Source organism: Zophobas morio, unplaced genomic scaffold, assembly GCF_036711695.1.
Source record: "Zophobas morio isolate AGI-343-1 ecotype UQ-CSIRO unplaced genomic scaffold, CSIRO_AGI_Zmor_V1 ptg000007l, whole genome shotgun sequence".
Classification (NCBI taxonomy): domain Eukaryota; kingdom Metazoa; phylum Arthropoda; class Insecta; order Coleoptera; family Tenebrionidae; genus Zophobas; species Zophobas morio.
In genome coordinates this window covers 11,925,098-11,944,111 of record NW_026972112.1, presented here as the reverse complement: position 1 = coordinate 11,944,111, position 19,014 = coordinate 11,925,098, and the positions used below count along the sequence as shown (strand labels likewise).

Here is a 19,014-nt window from a genome sequence, read left to right as displayed (position 1 = left end):
CAGTTTTTGGTGCATTTGTTTATATTTGGGTTTGCGGTGTGGTCCCATTTCTCACTTATCTTAAGCACTTATCAAAGTGGTAGCACTAGCACTACAAAACAAATGAAGTGTCAGAAGTGTCAGTGCGTCAGTCGTCTGTCACTTTTTAATTCAACTAAGGTTATGTTATTTTTTGAAGTGTAAATAAGACATGTCATTTATAAAAATATAAAATATATACGTGTAATAATATCAAGAACAAAAAGACAACATGATCAATTATGAAGCAAACATATCCTCCTATGAGACAATATCAACGTTGGGTCAGTGCTTTGAAGGCATGGCTGTGGTTCATTTGTCCAAACACATAAAGTCGGGGACTTTAGTTGCAGTTAAACGATTTAATATGGACAGAATCAAACAGGAGGCTCATTTAGTTGAAGTGCTGAAAATGTATGTGGCAAATGTATTCATCCATTGTAATATAAAATTATTTTAGAGAGAAATCATTCTAACAAGACAACTTCAACATCCAAACATTATAACATATTATGTAGCATTTGTTCACTTACAAGAAGTGTGTGTAGTCAGTCCTTTGATGGCTTTTGGATCTTGTCGAGATCTTCTAAACACACACTTTAATGATGGATTTCCTGAAGCGGCAATAGTTTTAATTTTGAGAGATGTGCTTGATGCTTTAGAGTACATACATAAAAAAGGATTTATACATAGGTTTATAAGTAAACCAGAAATATTATTTCTATTAAATAATCTATTTCAGGTCAGTTAGGGCTGGCCACATATTAATTTCAGCAACAGGAAAGGCATATTTGTCAGGATTGCGTTACGCCTGTCCAATTGTTTTTAATGGAAGATGGCAAAAACAGATTCATTCATTTCCAGCAAGTACAGCACGAAATTTGAACTGGTTGAGTCCAGAACTTCTTGAACAAAACTTGCAAGGTGTTATTGCGTTACGTGTGATAATACTATTATATAATCCATAATTTATAGGATATAATCAAAAGTCTGATATTTACAGTGTAGGAATGGTAATTTGTGAACTTGCCAATGGAGCAGAACCATTTGCAGGAGTTGCAACAACTTTAATGTTAACAGAAAAAGTACGTGGGTGTGTTCCAGAGCTATTAGATTGTACTACGATACCTACTGATGAAAATAGTGATTGTCATGGTAATAATTTTGTTTTTAACGTTATTAGAACCACTCGTGAAACCATTCCATTTAACAAGTTTTAAGTTTTTGCAGACCTATTTTTTAGCATGCAGATACAAAATAGCCCTTAATTAACACACAGAACAAAATACCACCAATGATTATGGTTATTAAGTTTAAATTGACGTTTTGATACACAAAATTTTTAATAAAACTACATTACGTTTGTTATATGATTAACTTTGTGTTGAGAGTGGCTACACTACCAACAAATACTATGTAACGTTTATCCTCAACACCGTAAACACAAAAAATATTTGTTGACGCGTTTCGCCAACCACGTTGGCGTCATCTAGGCAAATCTAAACTCGGATCAACAAATATTTTTTTGAGTGTGTTTCCGGTGTTGTGGGGATAAATGTTATATAGTATTTGTTGTAACGTACCGAGATATCAATAAAATTTTTACACTACCAACACTCATCAGATTTATGACGGTGGTTTTATAATTCACTGTGTGAAACCATTTTTGCATGTGGTGTTTCAGTCCTTTGAGTTTGATTTCAAAATGTGTAACCACTTGGTTTATTAAATTTATAGAGTAGATTTGAAGCGTTATGGTTGTGTTTCTTAGCAAAAAGATAAAAACGTGTATTCTCGAAAATTATTCACTCTAAATGGTCGGGTTCTGCCCGAGGAGCGTGGAATAAGAACGGAGGGATAATACGGTAAAGTTTGTGGTATCGACCATAGAATACCCTTCTGACCTCTCTGAATCTAAACACCGTTTACGACTATGCACTTGAGTTAACCATACCTCTAGGTTTGAAAGTATCGCTAAGCAGCGGCGGAACAATTTGGTTCATCATCCATCTTGAAGATGAGACGAACCGAAACTTATGAAAACTAAGTGTCTTTCTAGTATTGTAATAATAAAATAATTCCATCCCATAATTTACAAAGTTTGTAGCTCACCACGTTGAATTTATATATTATAAAAAAAAACACACAACGTATAAAGGCACCGGTAAAACGATAAGGTTTTCTAGCCTGCTCGCACGTGCAATTAGTTAAATTAGTAACAATATTCTGAAAAAAAATTCTTGCTAAGTTTTATCTGCGACACTTCGTTTCGGAGCCAACACTTACACAAATTTCATTCGAGGTACACCCACATAAAACTTTATGACAGATAATTAGTGAAACCCCTGCACAATGGCAACAGTAATTTATTGCTTTTAACACCCTATGCGACCAGATATCGGCACGTTCAGGCTCTCGTTTCGTTTAGGATATACCTCATAAAATTATATAAACCCCATCTTACAAGAGGCTGACCCTGGATTAACAACCAGGTAGATACAAGACACTGCAAGTGCATCAGCCAACAATAGGATTTACCGCATTTCCATTCCATCGTCAGAAGCTCAATTTTGTCATAAAATTTTATGAGGTACACCCTAAACGAAACAAATATACACAAACCTTATTTGACATCCACCTGTTAAAACTTTTATGACTTAAGCGGCTTAAGCCAAAGCACCCTTATAAGTCAAACTGGTTATTGTAAGTTTTGTGAACCCGAACCGCAAGATTATTACTGTCCATTGTTGGCATAATGTAGCTGTGAACTGAGTTAAGTAATACAATAGCCAGTTTGACTTATAAGGGTGGTTTGGGTTAAGCCGCTTAAGTCATAAAAGTTTTAACAGGTTGGTGTATGTCAAATGAGGTTACTTTACAGGTGCTTGAGTAATACCAACATAACAGACGATGGGCCATGAACTAGTAAATATCTAATGGACAAAAAAATGTCTTTTTTATAAACTGAGCTGAACAATCCAAAGTCTTTGTGGTTCTAGAGGTACGATGTGGGGGATGAGAGAATATCGCTAGTGTGGTTTTATTGATTCGGCGTTTTATACCTATCTATAAGTGGAAATAATTATCGCCTTGTATTACAATTTAAAAAAAAAATATGGTAAAAAAACTCAATGAAGTTTATTGATTAAATAAATGGTTTAACTAACTTTTTCAATTCGGGGAACACAATACTATTTTTTATTTTAATAAAAAGGAATTACCATTAAAGATACATTTTGGAGAGTAACTTTTATAATCTAAACAAGAATGTGGATTTGGACCTCTGCGTCTGCCTATTAAAATTGTTGAAAAGGGATTATGAATGAATATTTTCAGTTGTATTTTTCATTACCTTTACGTGTAATGATTGTATTTATTACACAATTTGGCAGCAACTACATAATTAACTATTTATTTCGAAATATTTCTATTTATGTTTGGGTGTTAATACGTGTGCTATAAATTGGACGGCGTCGGCGAACATTCCTACAACTGAGTCACTGATCCTTTTCAATTTGTTTTAGGTGATTGTGATATAAGTAATACTGTGGTTAGCAGACGTTTCTCAGACGATCTACACGAACTTGCTACACTTTGTTTGCAAAAAGAAGCGATCATCCGTCCAACTGCTAGTCAACTCCTAACTCATCCAATTTTTAAATTAACAAAAAAGCCTTTATTTTTGCCTGATCTCCTTAAACCGGCCATGCCACTGAGCAGCCGAGTCGCGGCTCATATAGGTATTTGTTTTTTTTTTTTATGGTAACATATTGTATTGTACTATTCTAGACGAAGTGACGAATTTAGATGTGGCCCAACAATTCGCCGACATGGAACTCTACTCTTGTGAATGGGACTTCTAGAAAACTTGTAGGTGGAAATTGTGTAAATTTATTTCAGTATTATAAAACTGTTACAGTTTAAGTAGAAACACTTGCAATAAAACATCTTACAATTAAACTGCATTATCTGCTTTAACATGAATTATCTTGCCTGAAGTGAAAAGTGCTATACACGGAACATTAGAAATTTCAAAAGGCAAATGTTTCTTCTTCCAGAACCTATTTATTATGTACAGTCTTTGTAACTTTATAAGAAACTGTAAAATTTTATATTGATATTGACAGCATCAAAACTTTTAGTTCAACACCAATCCTAAATCCATCAACAAGGAACAGCCTGACAGTATTTGCAGGAATTAATTAATTCTGAACTGTATGTTTCAATCTGAATTGTACAACTTATCACATTTAATTTGCTCTTAATAAGAGAAGTAGCTTTCTTAAGAATTAGGTCTCGATCACAGTATTTATCTGCAACATAGAAGATGTATGTAAATATTTGTACCACTTTTCTATTATACATACTTACCAACACATAAATGAACAGACACTGCATCTCGTCCAGGAGAAAGTGTCCAGATATGCAAGTTATGAAGATGCCTAACATTTGAAATCCTTTGTAATTCAAATGCTAAATCTTCAGTGTTTTTTGGACTACCCTCTAGTAGCAACCAAATGGAGTCTTTTGCAACTTTGGCAGTTGTGCAAATTACCACAGCAGAAAATAATAGTGTGCAAATTGGATCTGCTAATTTAGCATTTGGAAAAACTTTAATAATTATTGCTGCTATTAATACACCAGAACTTTGCAATAGATCACCTAAAACATGAGCAGCGGCTGCTCTTACATTTATATTTGAACTACTCTGATCCACTTGAGTAGTCTGATTCAGACCATGACTGTGGTTATGACAAAAACCATAAAGAACAGCTCCCATCCTACAATATTTTGGTTCATTATGATTTTTACGCCACATTTATAACAATCTCACAAAATATTTACAATAAGGCCTAATGAAGCTACAAGTATCATTGTATCTGCATCAATATCATATTCTTTTTTCCAAATTCTGTTTATTGCAAGAACCGCAAAAACGCCAGCTAGCAACCATACAGTTAAGACACTCAAAAAAGCACCAAGTACTTCAGCTCTATGATAACCAAAAGTCATATTTTTGGTGGGTGCCTTGCAGGCAATCCAAATTGATAAAAGGGATATTAAAAAACCAACAAAATCTGAAAAAAGATGGGCTGCATCGGTCATTATTGCAAGACTACCAGCAATAACACCACCAATTAGTTCAGTAACCTGAAATTTTAAAGAAAGTGATTATTTAATTTTGGTAGAATTGGTTGGTTGCATTCACCATAAATAAAAAGCATAACACTGAGGCAATTAACAATTTTCTCCAAGCTCTATTATCATCATTATGGATCAAAATACTGTGGCAATGAAATTCATCAGTAGATTGATAACATTCCTAAAATTGTTTGTTATACAATAAGCGTAAAACTAGAAAAATGCATCTAGTTACATTAATTAGGAGAGGTGAATCTTCAAGAACATCAATGTGATCATCCATTTCAGACACAATTGCTACACCAAGATCACTCACATTTGTAACTGAAGTGCCTACAGATAGTAAATGATTATTGTGGGTGTCACTACTAATCAAGTGATCATCTTGTTTTCTACAGGTGATACATTTTTTGGGAATATTTTTTTCTGCGTTCAACAAGATTTCATTTTCATCCACATGATCACAAAATGTTGCCATATAACAGAAAATGATGACAAAATAATAATAAAAAGCACTTGCTAATTTTCACTTTAAAGAAACTAACTGATTGCCACATTAGCATGATTTCATGACTGTTTACAAATAGTCATTTTATTCTGGAAATTCTATTATAAACATTTAGTAACCTACAATTTGAACTATAAAATAATCTGTACTGAAGGTAATAGAACTAATAATATCATACCTTAACCAATGTGCCCTAAAAACATTACAACGCATTTACGGTTTGTTTGAAAGAGTGTAATTATTTTTTAACGATTATGTCTCACTGCTTGAATTACGTTTAAAATTTAAACACCCACATTTACACAATGCAAATTTTTTGTAATGTTAAAACAGTGATAATAAGTACCATCACTAACTTGATAATGTATCTATTTAACAGTATGAACGTTGATCATAAGTTTCTATCTTCGGCACATTGTCAGCACTTCTCACTCTGACTTATAACCACTGCTTACAACGTTGACATCGTGATTTATAGATATCGCAAATGTCATAAACGTCATCAACTTAGCTATGTAGTCAACCCTTTATACAATGCGGAGTGGAGTTTACATACCCAATTCAGATAGTCTTGATACACAGCTGTTGTTTTTTTAAAGAATTTATTATTTACTACAAATTTACTGACAATTAGTTTAAAAATCTTCAACAGGAAAATTTCAAAATATGATTTTTGCAGTCGATAGAGAATCTGTCGTGGTGTAGTCAGGACATGTCCAGATTTATCATGATATTTTAATTTATGTCCTCACTTATCCTGAAATTATCGTGCCGTGTGGACCAATGGAAAATCAAAAACACTTAAAGTAAACATTAGTTTTATATACTTTCATTGTTGGTTGATAGCCAGGTGACTTTCCTTATGAAAATGTTAAGATATACGTTTGCACGAAATGACATCTCTTTAGGTTAAAATTTCTGTTAGATGTCCTCCTCATGGTAGATGTTTCCTATAACACTTGTAGCTTACTCAATGTAAAAAAATACCGTATCATCCAACGACAATTAGCTCTTTTGCATAAATTGGGGACAACTAATTTTTTCTAACTTTAATAGAGGATAGAAGGAATATATTCATTCATGCATGGGTAATACCGATCAGTCCTTTCTAGTATGTTTTAATTTTCGTTCTAGAGGGGCTACTATTATTTGTAATACTACACTTCTACCACTTGGCTCTTGGGACATTTGAATTTTCCCTAAAACATAGCTCTCTGAATACAAAAAGCAGTAAAAAAGATACTTTCAAAGTTGTTGAAACACTATAATGTCGCTTAATGCCACTTGGACTTTTCTATAGCTTTATTCTGACGAATTATTGTAATCGTCTTAATTTTAGTCATTGAAAACTTTGATTTGCTTAAAAATGTTTTCAATATCTTGATAGCGATTTTTTTGCTCCAGTTAATAGTTCCACAAAAAGAAAATTTTTTGTTAGTCTGCGTTACGCAAGGATGTTTAATGAGTTCTAGTGCAGTGCATTTTTGACTTCGATGTGTGCGTGTGTGTTCGTTTGATCTGCAAACTGGCTGGTTCAAATGTTTTATTTTTATTAAAACATAATTTATTTGTGTGCTAAACTAAAAGTGAGTGTTGTTATACATATGTACACCAGGACTCTTCGGGGACCAGCACGGCAGGAAAAGGAATCAGGATTTAAAGGGTATGTATTTGTTACTAACTACTATTTATTTATCGGTCGATCATTTGTTTTATGGTATACAGTGTATGGATATGTAAATGGACATAAACATGTGAAGTTACATTTGGTAATACTATTTAATTTATTTATTATTTTAGTAAAAACGTAGCTCAACCAAGGTCAAACCCACCCCGTCAGATATTTATTTTGTAAAAGTATCGTTTTCGTTGCAGTTATAAGAAATATAGGTTTTTATGGATGCTGTTTATTTCACAATTAAATAAGTAACATTTTGGTATTCCGCAGTTTTATCCAACACTATAATTTATACTTTCAATTAGTGTTCTATTTGTAAAAGTGTATCAATTTTCGAATATTCGAAAACATTTTATAACTTTTCGTGGCTTCTGAAATCTGAAAATGTTGATCCCTAGTTTCCGTCTGTTTGTCGCTTGTCTGCTAATTTTATTAGTTTGTTACATAAAAATCTTACAAATTACTATCAGACTATTTTTACTTTAGTACATAAATGTTGGCATGCACGAAAAGCACATACCTATGCAAAATAAGTAATAAAGTTTTACAACTTGGCTAGAAATTATATTTTTGGTATTTTTTATGAATACACAAAGTAACATTGTCCGCTTTAAATAATTGATGACGTATTCGAAAAAAGTAGGAGTATGAACTAAATATTTGTTAGGGACTGTGAGGATGAGGTGATCTCTTACTAGAGCAACATAGTTTTGTTTTTATTACTTATAGAGAATGTTTGAAAATGAATTAAATAAATCGAATACATGTTTTCTTATATTTTCACTTCCCGAGCGTACGCGAAGGAAGTATTGTAAACGAGTCTACCGGCAACTCCCTACTTTTATGTTTTCTCGACCATTCATGACCCCTAGAGTACGAAGAAATAGATCTTCCGTCGTTTCCGTCTGTCCGGATTTTTATTAGACAGATAATCTAATAACTACTTGATCAATTGTTGTCAAATTTGGTATGCACATTAGGAATATCATGTAGATGGTAAAACGTTTACCAAAATTTGGCTAATTATCCCCGTCACCAATGGAATGACGTCATTTCCACCATTTACAATAATATATATTTTTTAATTTTCTAAAATAACATATTTTTGCACTTGTGGTGTATGAATTCGTGTTGAGTTTTCATCCTAGACATCCAGATTTTTGTAAAAAAAATACAAATTGTGTAACAACATTTTGTAATTTAACTTTTAAACTACAAAGCGGAATAATCTGAAATCTTAGAAACGTTTTAAGGTTATCTTAATGATAGTAAATCATTAATCAAAATTTATTCGTTTATTCCCCCCCCCCCAAAAAAAAATTTGTGACCTCATCTCAAAATTTTGTTAAATATTTCCTACCTAAAAAGTGCAAAATATAACGAATCTGTAATTGTGATTTATGATTCCGTTAATAGTTTTTAGAATTGCTTCTACAGGGTGACTCAAAAAAAAAAATTAAAGAATCAGTTTATTGATTAAATCAGAAACTGCAAAACTGAATGTTTTGAAATCTTTCAGATGTGTTAAAGTTATCATAAACATGGTAAATTTGTAATCAAAATTTATCTCTTTATCCCCGCCAAGAAATTGATGACGTTATCTCAAAATTTTGCAGAATAAATTCAATCGAAAATGTGCAAAACATGATAAGTCTATGCTTGTGATTTATTATTTCATTCATATTTTTTAGAATTCCTTATACAGGGTGTCCCAAAAAAATAAAAAATGAGTCAATTTGTTTTATTGATTAAATCACCACCAATCCAAATGATATACATGTCTTTGCTAAAATGTTGATGTCATTACAAAATTTTATAAAGGTAAAACTCATCTGCAATGTAGCCGTAATACATTTACTTTAACATTACATAACAGATATCTTTATTTTAAACTTCTAGGGATTCACATAAAATAACATAATTCGCAAAATCAAATTTTATAATTTTTCGAACAAGCTGGATATATTTTATTGTAGGTTAGAGGCGGGGGAAGTTCTGTCGAAATAATCTTCGATCAATTTTTACTTCCCGAGCGTAAGCAAAGGAAGTATTGTAATCGAGTCCATCGGCCGACTCTCTACTTTTACGTTTTCAGGACCCCTAGAAGACGAAGAAATAGGTCTGCCATTTCCGTCTGTCTGTCCGTCTGTCCGTCTGTCCATCTGTCCATCTGTCCGTCTTTCCGTCTGTCCATCTGTCCGTCTGTCCGTCTGTCTGCCGTCCCAGATTTTTATTAGACAGATAATCTCCGACAGTACTGGACCGATTGTTGTGAAATTTTGTACTTATATTAGGAATATCATGTAGATGGTAAAACGCTAACCAAAATTTGTCTAATCATCCCCACCACTAATGCGATGACGTCACTTCAAAAATGTACATAGTAAATGGGTTTTAAATTGTATAAAATAACATAGTTCTACACATGTAGTTTACAACTCCGTTTTGAGTTTTCACCAGAAACGTACAGATTTTTGGAAAAAAAATCAAAATTATAAAACAACATTTTGAAAGTTAATTTTGAATCTGCTAATCCGAATGCTTTGAAATGTTGCAGATGTTTTAAAGTTATAAAGAGCATAATAAATGTTTAGTCAAAATATATTTGGTTATCCCCTCCAAAAACTTGATGACGTCAGCTCAAAAGTTTGCCGAATAAATCATCTAAAATGTACAAAATATGATGAGTCTGTACTTGTGATCTATCACTTCATTCATATTTTTTGGATTTGCATATACAGGGTGACTCAAAAAAATTCATGAATGTGTAAATTTATTTTACTGATTTACTCAGGAACTACAAAACCGAATACTTTGAAATCTTGCAGATGTTTTAAGGTTATAAAGAGCATAATAAATGTTTAGTCAAAATATATTTGCTTATCCCCTCCAAAAACTTGATGACGTCAGCTCAAAAGTTTGCCGAATAAATCATATCTAAAATGTACAAAATATGATGAGTCTGTACTTGTGATATATCACTCCATTCATATTTTTTGGATTTGCATATACAGGGTGACTCAAAAAAATTAATGAATGCGTAAATTTATTTTATTGATTTACTCAGGAACTACAAAACCGAATTCTTTGAAATCCACTGCGAAAAAAAAACATAATAAGCATGCAGTCGTCACGTTTCCGACAGCGAGGGAAGTACTGTCTAAACTCTTTAGACCAACTTTTTCTATTATTTCAAAAATCATTCTTGAAATACAGAGAGAAAACGTTAATTAATGTATTTGTTCTTACTAAAAATTACTAAATAAATTTGTGCTTTAACATGCATGAAGAACAATGGGTGCTTCAATAACGTATAGATTCTGCTCAATCATTTCTTGGTCAATCTTTGTTTTTTTATTTAAACAACATTTAAAATATAAAATTTTTGAAAAATCTCTACTTCTAGCAAAACATGTTTTGATATTTTTAAGATTCATCAGTTTTAAATTAATTTTGTAATGCTGATCGACATCTTTGTTAAAAGTCAATGTTAATAAAGCAAACTCGTTCGAATTTGTACTATAAATAGCGTTAATACCCATTTGGTGCCGAGATAATACGGCTGGCCCTGTACATACAGTAGATACGAGCCTTTTTCGGCTGTAAATTTTTCTCCAATTGTTACTAGGGTACAACTCAAACGAGTTTACTTTATGTTCACGTTAATTTCAGTAACAATTTTGTTTGTGTGGAAATCATTGCTATGTTTTTTTTTTTTTTGTTGCAGTGGGTTCCAAGTGAAGAAGAGGGGACTCGCTAAATTGTAGCAGAAGAAGCCGCAAAGGTCAGATTTTGGATAAATTTTTATGGGGTGTTTGTTGTTTTTTTTTCTGGTGACGGGTATGTGTGTTGATATTTTTTCTATAAATTCTCTTTTCTGTCTCTGTTGTTTTTAAGATTGCAAATTTGTGTTTTAGTTTAATAATAACAATGAAATTATATTTCTTATGTATCTACAGTCTATAAGACAGATTATCAACCTATCTTTACTTCACTTATTTTTATTTATTGTCCCTTTTTTGATAGTATTAATTTGCCCATGACGTCATTAATATTTGAAGTACCACGTCATATCCTCGTCGTATTAAAAATAAATTTCCGAAGGTAAAGTATTTGTAGTATTTTAAAACTACTTTAGAAGATACGAACTTAAATTTAATGGTTTTTAACTTTTATTACTATTACAAGCTGTATTGTGCATTGTTTAACATTTCTCTAGATATTAACACCGTTAAGAAATTTAATTCTATGTACACCATTATTATACATAATTGATAAATTCTAGCAGCCACTAATTGAGGTTGAAATCATACAATTCAAAAAAAAAAGACATCCTTTTAGCTGACGATAATTTTCATTTCTTCTAGATACAATAATAATTAGTTTGATTCACTTTATGCAAAAAACAACCTAGAAACCTAAATAGAAAACTTGTGTAACATCAAGTGTTGTTTATTATGTTCGTAGTTATATATATATACTTACTTATACTGTATCTCTATCGCTACATTATCAGTGCAAAGTGCAACCCAAATTCTTCGGAAGGAAAATACAGGGAATATTTTCAACAGTACATTATTAGTACAAGTACTTTTTGCTACTAAGTAGTAGACTTTTAAAAATAATTTTGTTACTGCCCATTCACAATGGACATAAGGCATAACAAGTACATAAAGCTTAAATAAATACATAAAGTTGAAACGATGGAAAACGTGTATCCCTGTTCACAGTGGACGAACGTAATTCTTATGCTTATGAACGTTTTATGTAATCCTTGTGTGCGTACACAAAGTTGAAACAAGTTCAACTTTGTGCACGAATTATGTCAAAATTATGTTAAAATCTAGGGACTTTTGAATGCTGCTATTGAATTCCCTTTGACAGTTGGCACTTAGCACTTCACACCTTTGATTATATTATATAAATTACATGGCCGACTCCATTAATCTCTAAAGAGATATGGCCGTTCCAATCGGCGTTTACAAATTGGCTATCCAAACAATTGAAAAGTTCTCTAAAGTGGTGCCATCTGACAATGGAAATGTTAAAAAAATACAACCCCGATCGAGTTGACATTAAATTTTGACAATTTGTAATTTAATAACGTCAAATAAATTCAGATCAGGAATGTTCATAACAGAACTCATTTTATTATATCAAATGAAATAAATAAAAATAGCAATGGAAAATTCTAATCATGTTAATGTAAGTAGATATACCTGAATACCTATGCACTAAATAATAATAAAAAGAAAATTACAACTTTAGAACCTTTCTGCGGACTGGTTTGTGCTGCAACAATTTTATCTTGACCATTGACTAATCAATCTGTGGTTTCAAGACATATGTTGTCCAAAACAGGTTTTACAGTTGTTGTTACAAATTTACATACTAAACGTTTATGTTTTTCACATTTAAATAGAGGGTTCTTTTCTAGGTGAGAAAATATTATGTTCAGCAACTGTTCACAAGCTCTTTCAAATTTTAAAAGTGGAAAAATTTTCAATGCAATGTCCGATATTTGTTTCACAACCCCTACAAAACGAGAATTCGGATAAGTTAGTCCCCCACGATCTTGTAAAAAAATTAATTTTAAGAGAGGTCCAGGAAGTTCAAATGATAATAGCGGAGAAAGACAGTCATCACAGTGAAATTTGTCATCTAATTTTTTTATAATGTACCCTGCTAAAAAGGGACAGAAGCGGAATAAATATCTGCACGTTGTTCAATATTCTTGCACAAATTGATTCTTAAATATTTGTCAGCTGGAAATCCAAAGAAAGGTTTAGTACTGTTCCCACATAAATAACATTTCTTCATGTCTAACGATTTGTTTGCAATTACCGCTCAAATTAGGATAAAACATCATTGTCAGTCAATAAAGAAATCTGTAATTAAAAATTATAATGCGTAAGGACCACCAGAGTCCGCCAGTTTAGGGTCACTTCATGGCATACTTTCCGTACTTGCCAAAAAATGCCGAATGGAACGGCCATATCTCTTTAGAGATTAATGGAGTCGGCCATGATAAATTATAATCAAAGCTTCACACTGCGAGTTTATTCTGTACTGCGAGTGTCATGTTCGAATATCGAATGAAATTGTAGGTTAGATCTTTTGATTGACTCAGTTTGAGGTTAGCCGTTTCTATCTTTAGCCGGGAGTTATTCCGTTCTGCGTTTGCGCAGTTTAACAATTCTTACAGAGTTCACTCTGTCCACTGTGAACGTAGATAAGCATAAGCCAGACACAAACCAAAAACGTAAATTATGTTATGCGCTCGTTCTTATGTCTTATGTCCATTGTGAATGGGCAGTTAGTGTGTTGGTTAGTCCAGGCGCACTGTTGGGGATCAATTTATTTGATGGTCAAATTTTGGCGCATCATCTCTTATTTTCTGATCGTTCGACTGTTCGCGCTGAACCATAGGAGTGGATTATCGATGTGTATATTATAATCAATAAGTGAACAAGATTTTATCTGATAAAGGTTTCTGCTACGGCGAAAAGATTCTGCGATTAGTTCAAGAGGTCAGAAGCAGATGGCAGGATGACAGAAAGCTAAATCATTAGCTTAGCTAATATGTTGGCCATAGTTACGAGCCGCCATTACCCTGGTTTCCTCTACTACTTCGACATAAACAAGACACTGATTACTTGATTAGGTCAAAGTTTTTATTTATTCGACTGAGATATTATAAAATTAATGTAGGTACTCCCAACCAGAACTTTTAACAATTATAGATAGATAACATAAAGTACAAAAAAATTTTGGTGTAAAGTTTTTTATTAGCGGTTTGCTATATTATGTTTATGAAGTGTTTCGGGTATTTTCTGATAAAAAGGCTAATAGACGACGGACAGACGACAGATGGAAACTGGATTAGCTACTTTTTTAAACTTTAGTATAGTTATAACATTGAGAAAAGAGACTTGCGCTCGAGAACTAATAAGAAAAGACAGTAGGTTTTAGGTGTATTTTTGTATTTTTGAATTGATATTTTTTTGAAGCAAAATTTAAATTTACTAGTTTATACGAGTATACTAAAATGTAACCTTAAATGCTTTCGTGTGGGTGCAATTATTCTTGCAGTTTGTTGTCGCTCCAGATGCGAAAGTTTATGGATTGAAATGGCCGGAAACAGGAATTGCAAATCGGGTTTAGAATGGCGGTCGTGGCTGAGATTCTAATTCTAATTTTAATTTGCCAGCTCAAAGGCATTATGGCACATTTAACGGGCCTGTTATATAAACTCACCCTCGAGTGTCATAAATTAGTCAGGGAGTAAATTTCTCTGTCAAATTATGTAAATGTGACGGCTTCAGCAGTCCCACTCAAGCTTTGCATTGTTGTTTCTATAGAAGTAACAAGAAATGAAGGCAAGCATTAATCATAATTGCTGATGCTCATCCGAGCGCTTTCTTTTAAACATTAAACTTGATTTTTTAACCCCATCATTTATATTCACTATAATGAGCCAGTAATGCAGTCGGTAATTTTTACTATAGTTTGTATATAGTACATATAAAAAAAAATAAAATAGTTACAGTATAACACAGAAACTAAAATAATATATGATTATAAAATTATGCAGCAGGTAATGAGTTTTATAAAAGAAATAAGTAAAGTTTCTAGTAGCAAAGAAAACGATATTCCTAACAAGACATAACTAGAAACAGCATTTTTAGTTCATTTATAATAATTATTGAGCACAGCAAGTTAAGATAATATGACAATTTTGACGAATTTTGAATTATTGATGTTTGCTTTACAAAATCTAAAGTACAAAAATATCTGTTTCAAGTTATTAAGTCACCTGCACTTCAAGTGTTGATCTTTAATTGAGTAAATGTAACATAATGGTTGTTTACAAAAAAGTTTGTCTTACCAAATTTTGCAATCTACTGAGTAGTTACGAATTTTAGTATACTTAATATCAAGAGTCCGTCCAAGGTATAGGTATAGGTATACTAAACAGTGATAAAATATAATATACATAAAATACGTCAAGATATTTTTTAACTATTGGTTGTAATTAGGAAAATATACAAATTTCAATGTTCATATTGTACATTTCAGTAAATCCTGCGCTGTTATATGTACATTAGGGTGATTCAAAAAAAAAAAAATTTTTTTTTTCGTGTCAAAGAGGTTCAAAAGTTTCTTTTCAACGTAAAAAAATACCAGTTAAAAGTTGAGCTCTTAATATTAATATTAAGACCGTCCGCATCGCGTTTTTCTATTTCCCATAAGAATAACATGGGAAAATTTTTGTTTGCACCTTCTGATTTTTATTGCTAGCCCGTCGTGTGTCGTGAAAAAAATTCAATCACATATTTTTATAGAGAATTGAACGCTCTACAAAAAGTGTCTCCTATGATTTTGCGAGAAACCTGACTATGATTTTTTAACCCACTGATGCTGAAAATGTTCGGAAAGAGTTTTACTGGCCTTATTATAGCATAAAATTATAAACAATTACTGTTTAAAAAATTAAATTTAAAATGTGTATAAATTTTTGTGGTGATTTATTCCAATAAGACCATCAAATTTATTGTAATGCATCAAAAACGTCAAAATTTGGATAAATTTAACTTTAGCCTAAAATAACTCTTCAACTATCAGGTTTCTCGCACAATCATAGGAGACACTTTTTGTAGAGCGTTCAATTCTCTATAAAAATATGTGATTGAATTTTTTTCACGACACACGACGGGCTAGCAATAAAAATCAGAAGGTGCAAACAAAAATTTTCCCATGTTATTCTTATGGGAAATAGAAAAACGCGATGCGGACGGTCTTAATATTAATATTAAGAGCTCAAATTTTAACTGGTATTTTTTTACGTTGAAAAGAAACTTTTGAACCTCTTTGCACGAAAAAAAAAATTTTTTTTTTTTTGAATCACCCTAATGTACATGTATGAAATACGTACCTAATTCCTTTTTGAAGTTGCAGTTCATTCAATTTTAAGTTCAATTAATAAATATTTACTGAATAATTTGCCATAATCCAGCGATTCATATTTGCTTATTTTTATTCTTTTTTGCAAGAGTTAAACTGACTAAAGGACTTAAAACTGAAGTTGTTTAAAAGTTTGTTGCTTTTTAAATGAAAATGATAAAACAAAAAAAAAATTATTAAAAAAGAATTAATATCTTAAAAAAACTTTGATGATCGTTAAAAAATGTTATTGTAAGGGAATATATATATAGTACTTGTAGTACTCTTTTACGTTTATCACTCGAAGAACAATTTAAACTATAAAAATGTATATGGTATAGTATAACAAAATGATGCAGATAGTTAGTAGATATCCATGACTGACAAATATTAAAGAAAAATAAAGTTAGTTTAATCATTTTGCAAGTTTTAAACAAAGTAGCAACACTTTAATTATTATAATTTGTCCATCATGTGTATTCATATTTTCATCTTTTTATTTATTTATTTGATTAATCTGACAACTAAATTGCCCCTCTGTTATGAATAATAAAAACTCTCTAGTGGTGTACTCAAATATGCACATACTTCTATTAATTTATTTCTTCGACAGAAAAACAAAATCTGTGTGCATTAAAAGGATTTTAGAATTTTAAACTTTAATTGTTGCTTTTCTGAAGTATCGCAATGAAATCAAAACAAATTCTGTTAGTTGATATAAGTGATTTTTTCTGTGAATTTTCTACATTTAATCATCTTCAAGAAATAATGGACAGTAGTGTGGGCGTGTTTGGTCAGAGGTTGCAAAGTACATGTGTTTTTGTCAGATAATAGATAGTATATCTCTGGAGGGCGGCGATTTGCTATTTGTCATAAGCATCCTGCCAACTTTGGTCATATGAATTACGGTTTCTTATTCTTAATAATGTTATCTTGTTCGGACAGACATTATTTATTGCTTCGGTTTGTGGGAGTTTACGTATATTTTTATGACAAGGGGAAAATAAAGATCTAAGTTGGGGATAAACTAAAAGTAATACAGAAATTGTATCATTGGCTTTTAAGGATCAAGTTGTTTCTTAAGATTTGCGTTATATTTTCAGATATATAAAAATAAATCGTAAAATAGAAACGGAAATTTAAATAATTATAGAGGGCATTGTTATAGACAATAAATTCCAGTTGCTCAAGATTACAATTGCAAGTGAATATTATACAGAATTTATAATATTGGAAAATAGAGTCAAGTTGTAATTCTATTTGAATCTAATAAGTTTTTTTTGTAGTAACTGCTGATGTGGAATAAATACCCTGTGGCGAACATAATCCAAGCTTCATTTATAATTCGAAACTTTTTCGGATTAGACGATGAACATTTTACCACTTATTAATTCACACCAGGCACCATTCGACTCAGAATATAAAAAAATCCGACACCTATAAACATTAATTACACTTCTGATAATTCTCTTTATGTAATAAGAATTAAAACTTTTTAATAAAAACGATCACGTCAAGGTTTCAACATTCCAACGTTTCGTGTATTAAAATCCATTAGGCGGCATAATAAATAAAAGTGTCGCTGGTTAGTGTATTTCCGACAATAATAATAATTGAATTGAGAAATTGTGGAAAGAGCGGCACGTCTAAAAATAAAAAATGTATCCGACGACGACAAGACAAAGTAACAAACTGAGGCAATAAAACAATAAGTTCGCTGTCTACAGCGTGCAGTAATCCGTAAGTGTCGGGCGGCACTACAGCGGAAGCGGTACTTTTGACAGATTTCGGCCTCGTTAACATTCAAATGTGGTCCCACCTACCTACATGGGAATAACTGCCACATATCTCCCGTATAATTGAAATGAAATGAGTGTCTCTTTGACTGAGCCGCACCACTGTCTGAAATCATAATTAACTTTGAATGGAAAAATTCCTCACTCGATACACGATTTCAAAATCACGGGTGAAAATGTCTGCTTAATGCTACTAACAAGGTACAAGTTGGTACGATACAAACTAGCGCGGGAGACATAAAATATAAGATTTTATTATTGTACATAGTAGTTTTATACATGTATATTTATTTTACAGCTGACGTACCTAAGTAATTTTATTAATAATACACTATATACTTCTTTTACTCACTGTTTCGGATCTGGTTACAAAGAATTGTATATTTTGTTTATATTATATTACTTGTAACTGTTTTACAAGTAATATAATGTAAACAAAATATAAAATTCTTTGCTATGTACAGGTGATCCACAACCTTAGCACATCAAATATAAATAAAACATTTTTTTTGCACTCATGACCGTTTTTGATGGGTTCGCGCATTCACCAGGGTGCGGGAGTTCGAACTTCCCACACACGTGCATTTTAACTTTCCGTTGCCATGGTAACCTTAAAATAGCCGGGTAGTGTCAACATTGTGACGTGTTCACGGCACTGTCATGCCGTTGTTTATCAATAACTCACAGTTAATCTCTTCAGTTTAAAGGTTTATTCGTTGCAAAAAATATTGTACACAGGCTATCCCGAACTAGTTGTGTAAATTACTATGTCGCAAATTGTCTTAGTTGACCACAATACTTGTATCGTCTTCTTTTAACGTTCCCGGCAGTGCTGCGCTAAATATCCCCTTCGATGCTCTTATACTACTGGCAATGCTTTTCTCCACATATTTTTCAGTGACAGTGTTTAACTCCTATTCTTCATGTTT

The 19,014-nt window shown here is 32.0% G+C and overlaps 2 protein-coding genes and 1 long non-coding RNA gene across 4 annotated transcripts; 2 read left to right on the top strand and 1 right to left on the bottom strand.

Annotated features, from left to right (window-relative positions):
- Positions 1-15: 15 nt before the first annotated feature.
- Positions 16-3,978, top strand: LOC135124647 (STE20-related kinase adapter protein alpha-like). The gene is made up of 6 exons (XM_064049874.1): positions 16-421; positions 479-711; positions 761-942; positions 994-1,173; positions 3,543-3,758; positions 3,808-3,978. Exons 1-6 carry the CDS (start codon positions 251-253, stop codon positions 3,879-3,881), a joined length of 1,056 nt encoding a protein of 351 aa, XP_063905944.1. The 5' UTR covers positions 16-250; the 3' UTR covers positions 3,882-3,978.
- LOC135124646 (proton-coupled zinc antiporter SLC30A2-like) lies at positions 3,894-6,143 on the bottom strand. Of its 2 annotated transcripts, none has more exons than XM_064049873.1 (6): positions 5,847-6,143; positions 5,396-5,799; positions 5,228-5,341; positions 4,853-5,169; positions 4,390-4,799; positions 3,894-4,331 (listed from the first exon to the last, which is right to left on the bottom strand). In XM_064049873.1, exons 2-6 carry the CDS (start codon positions 5,636-5,638, stop codon positions 4,183-4,185), a joined length of 1,233 nt encoding a protein of 410 aa, XP_063905943.1. In that variant the 5' UTR covers positions 5,639-5,799; positions 5,847-6,143; the 3' UTR covers positions 3,894-4,182. The 2 variants fall into 2 exon arrangements, with proteins under 2 accessions (XP_063905943.1, XP_063905942.1); XM_064049872.1 differs by having other exon boundaries at positions 5,396-5,787.
- Positions 6,144-12,460: 6,317 nt separating this feature from the next.
- LOC135124122 (uncharacterized) lies at positions 12,461-13,077 on the top strand. Its single transcript, XR_010279763.1, has 2 exons — positions 12,461-12,551; positions 12,784-13,077. It is a non-coding gene; the product is annotated as an uncharacterized LOC135124122 (long non-coding RNA).
- Positions 13,078-19,014: the final 5,937 nt, after the last annotated feature.

Coding starts and splice junctions, on each gene's coding strand:
- LOC135124646 (XM_064049873.1), bottom strand. CDS start 5,638: ATGGCAACATTTTGTGATCATGTGGATGAAAATGAAATCTTGTTGAAC. Junction 5,170..5,227: donor TGTTATGCTTTTTATTTATG/GTGAATGCAACC, acceptor TTAAAATTTCAG/GTTACTGAACTAATTGGTGG. Junction 4,800..4,852: donor GGCCTTATTGTAAATATTTT/GTGAGATTGTTA, acceptor AAAATATTGTAG/GATGGGAGCTGTTCTTTATG.
- LOC135124647 (XM_064049874.1), top strand. CDS start 251: ATGATCAATTATGAAGCAAACATATCCTCCTATGAGACAATATCAACG. Junction 712..760: donor AAAAAAGGATTTATACATAG/GTTTATAAGTAA, acceptor AATCTATTTCAG/GTCAGTTAGGGCTGGCCACA. Junction 3,759..3,807: donor CCGAGTCGCGGCTCATATAG/GTATTTGTTTTT, acceptor GTACTATTCTAG/ACGAAGTGACGAATTTAGAT.